Genomic DNA, 10064 nt, shown 5'->3' on the forward strand with positions numbered 1-10064 from the left:
GGATTGAGTGGGTTCCAGCATACATGGGTTTTCCACAATGCCCTTGTTCCTATAAGAAATCTAATTTCACATTAAAATAATCCACTTTCTAGATCACTGATTATAATATTGTGGTTATTCATGAGTTTTTTTCTCCTTTTTATTGAAAAATGTGTTTCTAGCTGTATTATTTTTTACTCACTGCAAAATTTTCTGATTTTTAAACAGGATACCATTACTTTCAGAAAAATTATGGAGGAGGTGCCCTAAGTCCAAAATGGTCGAGAACAACTGTGATAAACCAACTCTGAATGAGTTGATCCACAAGGTACCATACTGCTTTGCCTTCTGTCTAGCTTCAGATGAACACGGCTAACTACCTCTCCATGCTTTATACCAGGGATACCCAAACCCCCTGCACACAGGCCAAATCCAGCCCGTGAAGCCAAGCCATCTGGCCTGCAGGGATCTCCACAGGTTGGGAAACTTGGCAGCGGGGGAGAGATGGAAGCTCTGCACAACTGGATCCAGCCTCACCTGGGCCATTTCCACACAGCAGGATCAGGGCCAGGCTTATTCCTCAAACATCGGGATTGGGCTGTGCTTCTCCTTGCTCCCCTCTCCCCAGCATGTCTGTATTGGAGCCATTCTGTCACATGCTCTACTCTACCACCAGGCATCAGGATTGGGACTGGGTTCTCTCCACCCCCTCCTTCCCCCCAGGCCAAAGGGAAGCCATTCCCAGCCCGCCAGGGCAGCTTCTCTGTGGCTGGATCAGGACCCTGCTGTGTTGGCCCCAGGTACCAGAACAAGCCCACTGGCTAGATCAAGCCCACAGATGGACCTGGCACCACCAATCCAGCCTGCAGGGTGAAAAGATTGGGCACCGCTGTGTTATATGGTCATCTTATCTTTTTGTTAGTAGACAGGGGTAACTGCCTTTTTATCCCCCCAAACTAAAAATATACATCTTAAATAAAATGCTCCAAGCTATCATATCAAAAAAATACAACTAAGGCCTGGCCCAGTCAGTTCCTCTTGCTCACCAGCAAATGCCAGCATAAAGCGTCCTTCCCTGTACAGCCTCTCTCCACCTGGAAACCTCGAGCAGCTCTGAGCTGCTCCTCCCCCTGCTCACTAAAAGGTGTCAAGAGCAAGCTCACTATTTTCAAAAGCTTTGAGCCAAGGGGCTCAACATCCTAGTCTGGATGAAGCTAGTCCTTGTCCTCCTAATTCCTTTGAAGTTGTGTACATGGGGCTCTCTTATTTGCATCGTTATTTTATCTCTCCCCCACAGTCCTTTAACAACCCCTTTACAGCCTCCTTTGATAGACAACATGACAAGACTAAACAGTCACTCATTAATATTAACTAAAAATACCACAGACATTTCCCCTGTTCATCACAGGCAGCCTGGTGACTCATTAGCAACAAAACCAGGACAGAGGCCACGGGATTTCCAATATACTGGCCCTACATCAGTGCCTCTTCTATTCCCCCCTGCTAGCATAGCTGCTCACTATGTCCGTGAGCAGCCAGGGAAAGGGACTCTCTAGTAGGCAGGAAGGTTGCCATTCTCATCACTCATAACAGATATCAGTGCAACCGCTACACTCTTCTTTTCTGCTACTGTTTTTCACCCAATCAAGTAGGTGGGATCTTCAAATTTTCCCATGCAAACTGCAATAATTACTCTCTCTTTATACACCAACACCTCTCAATAGGCTGCACCACCTCTAATAGAGGAGCCTTTTAAAAGTAAAAAAGATCCTTCGTAGGAACAATAATAATTTCAGAATCTGCCAGATCTGAGTGTCACAATAGACATTTATTCCCCAGTTAAAACACACAGCCAAACATAACTAGCAAATAATAGTAGGTTTTATTATTGGTAGCTATTAATAACAATACATAGTTTTACAACCCTTGGTCCTTTTAAAAACAAAACCAGGAATTTCTTGTTCAATGGAATTCATACTTAAGGAGAAACTTAACTAGGCTTTACTAATTAAGCCACAAAACAGCTTTGGGAGGTGACTTTTCTCATCCTCAGTGTAACAATGGGAAAGATGACAAATGTTTAAGTAGCTATATAACAAGTCTTACTGAAAGGACAAACCCCATACTGCACGTTTAATGCATCTCACAGACTCAATTCAGTGCCTTTCAGTGTAGTTAAATATGGACTACTTTAAGTAGCTTTGTTTAGGGGAGAAGGCCTCTGCACCAATTTTTTAAATTTCTTATTCAAAATAATAGCTTTGTTATACACAATTTTCACAGCTCAGATACAAAAGGTAATACAATACATTTTACATGTTAAATACCTGAACTCTATACATCAAAGAAATCAGTTCTCAGAACAAATCTACTGATGTTATATTTGTTTCTCATATTACAAATGTTTGCCATAAAATAGACAGTAAAAGGCTCTAGGTTTACTTGGTCATTGTGTTCTACTGCAGTGTTAATAGTTCAAGTCACTTTAGCTACAGTGGTAAAGTGGTTCTCAGCCTTTTAGGTATGTAAAGCAGTGGTTCTCAGCCTTTTTAGACTGAAGCTTGAGATGCTCCTCAGAAGATCTTACTTTTCACTCATTTTTTTTGACTACAGAAAAATAATAGAGCAATTCTTCTGCAGCAAAAAAACTCCGAAAGACCACAGCAGGTTAAAATCATTTTAACACTATGGATTTTTATTAAAAATTTATGATCTTATCTTGTGAATCGTGTTTGCACACTGAACAGTGCTAACAATGATTGGCACCGTAAGGCACCTTGAAAGGATCTTAAAGGTACCCTGGGGTGCCACAGCACCCTGGTTGAGAATCACTGATTGAACATAACAGGGGTTTTTTTTAAACCTTGTCCAATGATCAGTTCATATGTACCTACCATTTTTCTGCATCTTTTTCCAGTAAAAAATCCTTACTAGAAGCAAGCTCCATCATGTTTTACAAGATCACATCTTTCAAAATATAATAACTTTCTCTTAACAATAGTTAATCTACAAAACTAAGGTACAGTTAGGGACCAGATAGGAGGGAGAAGGCTGCTACCACAGCTGTAGCATTGAGAATATTTGCCAGTATCAACCAAATAATGATAGATAAGCTACTTACCTATAATTATGTTCTTTTTCATTATTCAGACAGTTTCTCTCATTCCAGAGAATAACCTAACCACAATCTGATGACTTCATTGAAATGGTACAATTTAAAAGAAGGAAAGATTAACGTTTTATTTGTTATTAGCAACTAGAAACCCACATACGACATTATTATAGGCAGAGCTGGCTAGTAAGGACACCTATTAAAGTTGCATAATACTACTTATATTTAAAAACAACCCTTTTTTTACCGATTACATTTTAGAGGATCTTGTTTGTATGGCATTTATGACCCACAACATGCCTGGGAGAAGATCAAACTTTGAGCATAAAAACGTGAAGCTTATTGATTTATATTTGGTGTTCAGCACATTTTCTTCAAGCTCAAACTACATTTTATAGTACACTGACCTGCTCAGCCTTGACTTCTGATACCCCCATGGAGCAACCCTGTGAAACTCTCTCTTCTTTCTGAAAACTGCTGTGCACCTTTACAGGAGATCCTGGCTTGGACTTCTCACTGACAATCAGTAGTTCAGGCACATCGGTAGCTGGCTGCTGCTTACGAACAGCCACCAGGGTTATGCTGTTGCTGTTTAAAGTAGCCAGGGAGGACTTCTCCCTTTTCAAATTACCGTCTGATATTCTCTCCATCTTCTTTCCCGGCTTCAAGTGTTGTAACGCCAAACAGACCTTACCAAGAGACGTTGTTCCAAGTATTAAAAGCACGATCATAAGACAGCTTGAAAATTGCTGTCACTTAAATCAGTGTGCCCTCCCTACGCACCCATGCCGAGGTCCCAATTTTAATCCGTGTGCTTTATATGTAGCTGCACACTGCACTCAGCTCTTTACACTTACACCCAGTTTAAATACTTCCCACCAACTGCCATCCCTTGCACTCACTAAACTGCATTCAGCGCTACTGATCTTTGCACACGGCATTTCAGCTGGCTCAGCCAAGTCTGCTTTTCACAAGCTTGTCAAACATGACCTGTGTGCAGCAACCCAGTGCATAATTAACTCAAACAGCCAACCATCAGCTTCTTTGTGGCCATGTGCATAATCATAGCTAGAAAGTAGTTTTTTGGCAATACCATGTAATCCACTTCCTTTTATTATTAAATTACCAACAATTTCCTAGATGAAATGCAGTCCCCTCTGTATTTCCTAGCCCATATGACTGACATTTATAAATACTTAAGAAGGGTGCTCGTGCCCAAAAGCTTGCAAACAACTTTTTTCCAACTACTCATTTTCTAATAAAAGATATATCACATCTACCCAAAGAAGCTTGCCTGGACATTTAGAAATACAAACTTTTTGGCTACTGAAACTATACAACCTTGGTGTCAGCTGATCTGGTCAAAAAATGTTCATGTCTATATGTCACAGCAACTAGACGTGGAGTTTTGGGAATACAAATCAAACATTTTTTTCAGGCCCAAATAATAACAGTATTGTTGAATGGTGTATTCAAGGGGAAAGTGCCAATAATTTTGTAACTGCAAGGCCTTTCCTTATTAATTTGATTTTTATCTATACCCTTTGAACAAAGACACCACTGTAGTCCATCTGCAAGTCATTTCCCTGGAAGTCAGTTTAAAACAGCTGCTGTAGCAGAGAAAATTGTGCATACTGTGCTCTTTACATTTAGAGCATTATACTGTTCTAGTGTGTCCTTTGATGTTAAAAGAAAGCAGTACACTTACTTGATAGAAAAAAAATAATGCAAAAAGGCACAGCATAGCACAGTATTTCTCTTATAAATGCAGTTGCCTACTTCCAGTCTCTGCTCCCTCCCTGGTGTTCTCTGCTGGCCAGGAGCAGGCACTGGAGGGAGGAACCTGCATTCTGCCACTACTGTCCCCAACTGTCCAGTTCCCCACAGAGCTACTCCCTTCAGCCTGGGGCAGGAGTGGTTCTGGGCTTCCCCCCATGCCTGTTTCAGCCAGGAACACTGGCAACAGCTCTCAGATTTCTCCCTCCAGTGCCTTCTGGCCAACGGAGGACAACTGCAGAGGAGGGGCAAGCAGGAAGCGAGCACTGGAAGGAGGAACTTGAGTTCTGCTGCCACTGTCCCCTGCCGAGCCTGGCACCCTGCACAGCTGCAGCCTATGGCTTTAGCGGCTCTGCCGCCCCCCCCCCCCCCCCCCCCAGGCTGCCGAGCCTGGCACCCTGCACAGCTGCAGCCTATGGCTTGAGCGGCTCTGCAGCTCGCCCTGCGACCAGCCAGGGGCAATGGCAGAAGAGGGGGCTGCATCCACATTGGTGTATTCTGCCCCCCATCAATCTGCCCTTGCACACGTACGGTGGGGGAGAAGACACTTAAAGTTTTATTAAGTGTTAAACACACACTATCCAACTTGTTCTTCCACCTCCTCTAGAGCTCAGCAAGCCCTGTATATTACTTATATAAGGAAAAAACTAGAGTTTTTTTAAGCTTTTTGTTTATTTGTTCTTTAAGGCAGTGAAATCAAGCAATTTTAATACTGTCTGCCTCTTTCTTTCCCTTAGGGTAGATAGGGAATGCTAATCTGGACGTGAAGTTGCCACATGTATTGTTGAGTGTTACGTGTGCATGAAAAAGTCACCAGGAATAAGGGGTTAATATCTGCAAGGCATGCATTGTTGATGCTACACGGAAGCAGGCTTTGGGTCAATGCATTTGTTCAAAACTTCCATCTTTTTGCATGCATGCATGGATTGGATTAGAAATAGTGATGGATCATTTGGCTTTGGAAGTATGCTGTTCAGAAGACAAATGGAAGATCTGGATACCCTCTGCAGGAATTTAAGAGTGTTATGAGGACAAAAAACCTATACCTGAAAATTAAAGGAACATTCACAGAATTTTCTTAAATGCCTCAAACAAATATTTAATTGAGACGCTCACTATATACTGTGTTTTCTAAACACAGCAGGAGATGCACAGTCCTTGTGGATTATGTTTCCAGGTGTACTACCCTCTGTTTTTGAAAAAAAGATGGTTCCGTCTAATTTCTAATCTCTCTAGGCTGCTCTTACATGGAAATCATCTGAAAACATCCTGAACAATAGCAGTGAAACATTAGAAGCCTGGGTTCAAGGACAAACTGGAGAGTTGGGTTTCCTTAATCTGACAGGCAAAAGGAACAGACTCAGATGCTTGTATGTCAGGTTCCAGCTGAAATAGGAAGCTGAGAAGTTTTACTCTTCACAGTATACCTGATCTAACGTGCCATATAACCACATGGGCCTTGACTGCCAAGTTTGTAGTTCACTCATTCTTCTGATGCAGAGACATCACTGAAATATATCAGTATATGCAAACAATCATAAATCAGTGTTCCCCACCCCTCCTTCCACTCAAATCACAGCACCGAGTCACGACATGAGACACATCCAGAGGTTTTTTTGTTGTTATTTTCTTTTGGGGTAGTAGGGTCACACTTACAAGATGTTTCTCCGCAACTACAATGGCTGGAATCTTATTTTTTTTTCTGACACTTTATTTTTTTTTTTTTTTTACAGCAAAGTGACTGGAAGTCCTACTGTTCCCAAAATTAATGGCTGTATATTACCTGGACTTGGTACTTCGCTTTTTGTAATGCCAGTCTATTAATAATTATTTCTGTTATCTGAATCCTACAACTCCAGAATCTCTGACAATTATATTACCATAGGAAAAGGCACTCCTTTTGGTCAGAGTTTAAGTAGAAAAAACAGTTCCCTTCTGCATATGACAAATTTACACTCGTCATACAATTCAATATTTTCCAACCTCTTTAATTCTGATGCACCATATTTAGAACAAGCACCTGACAGCCCACACTAGTTAGGATCACTGCCATAACTTGCATTATAATTGCCCCTTTTGCAGTTGCTCTTAACCCCAGGATGACCCTTCCACCAGTTAAAGTTTTCAGTGTTTGGCTTTTGATCAGAGCCAATTTTTTTCTGGGTTTTTGAGTGAGAGCTGGTTTTGTGCTACATAAATGCAAAGGAAGAGTAATACCTCCCTCACATTTTCTCCACTTTGAATACATTTTTATTCAAATATAACACTTGAAAATTGTCACAACCCAAAGGGTGTGATTTTTGTTTTTGTGTGCTTCGGCACTGCTAAATTGTTCCCGCTAAATTATAGCTTCTTTGCACGGTGGAGTTTTCTGCTGCAAAAGAGAACCCCGGTGCAAGGGAGAATTTCCCGCCAATTTGAAGCTTTCTTTGCAGGGTGCATTTCTTTGTTGCAGCACAGAAATGCTCGTTGCAAAGAGTTCCCGCCATTTGTATGCTAATCCGAGCCCCATTATTGGCCAGTTCTAAATTATTCACATGTGGCAGCTAGTGATTGGCTTGCTAGCCGTATAAAAGGCTTGAGTGGTTTCCGCCCAAGTTGGAGGACTCCACAAACACCGGGGAGGAGGAGACTTCACGCTGTGTGAAGATCTCCAAGCACGGTGGATCCTTACGGACCCAACACATTTCAAGCAGGCAACAGAGGTCTGATCAGCCTCTAGCCTCTCCCCGTCGCAGCCTAGACGTATCCCTTCCTGCGCGCAAAAGAACCGGACCCACGAAGCCTAGCAAACTTCGTGTGAGTTTATTCAGAGCTCTTTCGGACGAGTACTTTCTTCGGTTGACACGATGGGCTCGCGTGTTCAGAGCCCTCAGCCGGATTGGGCTAGAGTTCATGAGTTTAGAACTCTTGTCCGCCTCTCTTCTTTCCTGTCTGTAACCGCAACTCAAGCAAGTTTTCCAGCCTACACCACTGCCATCTCGGTGTAAGTAAACAATCTTTAAAACTACCGCTAAGCGTTTGTGCCTAATTCCAGCTCGTTGCCCTCCCTCTCCAATCCAGCGTGCCCGGGCTGCTGGCCACAGCCCGCGTGCAGCACGGAAAAGGGCTCGGGTCGCTCCCGGCCCGCACAAAAATTAGTAATGTTACCACATGAGCCACAGTTGCAGGTTTCATCTTGAAAGATGCTTGCGAAATACAGAGACAAATAACTTGTATATCTTTAAAAGCTCATTTGAGTGATATATTGTTCTCCTATACTGCCGTTACTTAACTTTAACCTTTCTATTTTTAATAAATGGGATGACTGGTTCACCCTCAGGGGCTGACAGCCTACAGCCTTTGGGCTACATCCGGCTCACAAAGTCATCAAATCCGGCTCAGAAAACTCCGACTTGGCCTGGGTTGTGGTAGGGATGGAGGATAAATCAGGCAGAATGCAGTTGCCCGTCTCCTCTGCAGCAGCATTCCCTGCTGCCCTCCTGCCTGCACTTACCTTTGCTGCACAGGAGCCAGGGTATCCGCAGCAAAAGTAAGGATTTGCAGCTCCAAACCACAGTGGCAAAAGGTTGCCAACCCCCGCATTAGATTATTCAATCAAAAAGGCAAATGATAAGTGGTGGAAAGGCCTCCTTGGTTATGCAACCTCCCGAAGTCGGTTAAAATCAGTAGTTGGCAGTAGGTACATCTGCACTCCAGTCCCTGCTGTGACTGCAGAATTGGGCAGATCACTAGCCTCAGATTAACTAGTTTACAAACTGGCTGTCTAGCTGTGACAGCATGAGGTTCAGCACAGGCTACAGCTCCCCCAGGTGGGCTTTACAGCACATATACAGAGCTCCATGCTGTTTGCTTAAATTGTTACTGGTACCGCAAGCTCACTAATTTAGAACTAGATCCTCTGAGTCCTGTGCTGCAGTGCTGACATACCAGCTGTTCCTTTGAAAGGGAAAGGGTAACTCTGGCCCAAGGCACATTTCTCCTCCCACGTTCCACCCCAAGAGCTGCATTGGTCTCAGAGGATCTGCAAGCTCTTTAGCCCCAACCCACTGCCAGTTTTGCGAGAACAGGTGGGAGAGGAGGAAGGAGCCCCTTTCCCTAGGAACTCTAGTCCCTGGATGCGAATGATATACAGAGAGCACAAGCTGCCCCCCTGACATTTCCTGTTAAACCACCAAGCTATACAGAATCTTTCCACCAAAAAATCTGCTGGTAAATAATCAGCTGTTTTATTCTCTGGGCTAGAACTATTACAACCTATTAGTTGGCTACAGAATTGAACAACATACTGTCTGGTTCAATGGCACAGTCCTTGATGGAAACACAAACTGGGCCTCCTTTGCCCAGGTATCAATGATCCAAATGTCCTTAAGATGCCAAATATTTCACAGCCACTCAAATCCTTCTGCTTATTAATACATTATGGCTGGTTTTTTGTAAAGGTTTGTAAAAGCTGAATGGAAAATAAAAAACAAGGACAAAAAAAAATGCCAGCACATACTTATTTCAGATGGTAGAACTACCTGTATAAAGACCTGCACTGTGACACAGCAAGTGACAGTGTATTCCTAGTAACTCAGAGGTGCTTGGGTGGGGTTGTCAGATTGCTGCTGTCATAGTTGCAGTTACATGGGCAGAGATGAACACCTCCACATAGCTAATTAACTTTTGTAAAAGCTGTCTTTAATTCTAACACAGCCCCACCGAATCATCAAAATGGGCTCCTTTAGCAATATCGACAGAAAAGGACAGCATAGCTCAGGCAGGACTGGGCAATTATTTCTGGCAGAGGGCTGCTTACCAAGTTTTGGCAAGTCGTAGAGGGCCCAAGTCGTAGAAGCTCCACCCTTCGACAGATGCCCCGCCCCACTGGTTGCCATCTTGGGACCGGAAGTCCCACCCCAGCCCCTGACTTTTGCCACTGGGAGTCCCTCCCCTCTTGCCCCCCCAGAAGTACTGCTTTCAGCAAGGGTTCGCCATCTTGGAACCAGAAAAATACCAAATTATATTCTTAAAAAAAAAAAAAAAAAAATCAAACCTACTACAACATTAATTAATTAGATTTCAAAAAATATTTTTATCCTGATTTACATGCGTTTGTGTAGTGTACACAGAAGTGACTACACAATAGCTTAAAACGAAGTCTTACTCGTGTATATTGTGGGGGAGAGTATAGGTTTGTGTGGGCTGTGGGTGG

At 43.1% G+C, this 10064-nt stretch overlaps 1 protein-coding gene across 1 annotated transcript in view; it reads right to left on the reverse strand.

Annotated features, from left to right (window-relative positions):
• The window catches only part of ATP7B (ATPase copper transporting beta), a 51794-nt gene extending 46937 nt beyond the window's left edge, over window positions 1–4857 (reverse strand). Inside the window, exons 1-2 of the mRNA XM_025207186.1 lie at window positions 4800–4857; window positions 3499–3780 (exon numbers count right to left, since the gene is read on the reverse strand). Coding sequence (XP_025062971.1) covers window positions 3499–3780; window positions 4800–4835 — 318 coding nt within the window. The 5' untranslated portion in view covers window positions 4836–4857. The remainder of the gene's footprint in view (window positions 1–3498; window positions 3781–4799) is intronic.
• Between the last annotated feature and the right edge of the window lie 5207 nt (window positions 4858–10064).

This window comes from Alligator sinensis, unplaced genomic scaffold, assembly GCF_000455745.1.
Source record: "Alligator sinensis unplaced genomic scaffold, ASM45574v1 scaffold324_1, whole genome shotgun sequence".
In the NCBI taxonomy this organism is placed as follows: Eukaryota; Metazoa; Chordata; order Crocodylia; family Alligatoridae; genus Alligator; species Alligator sinensis.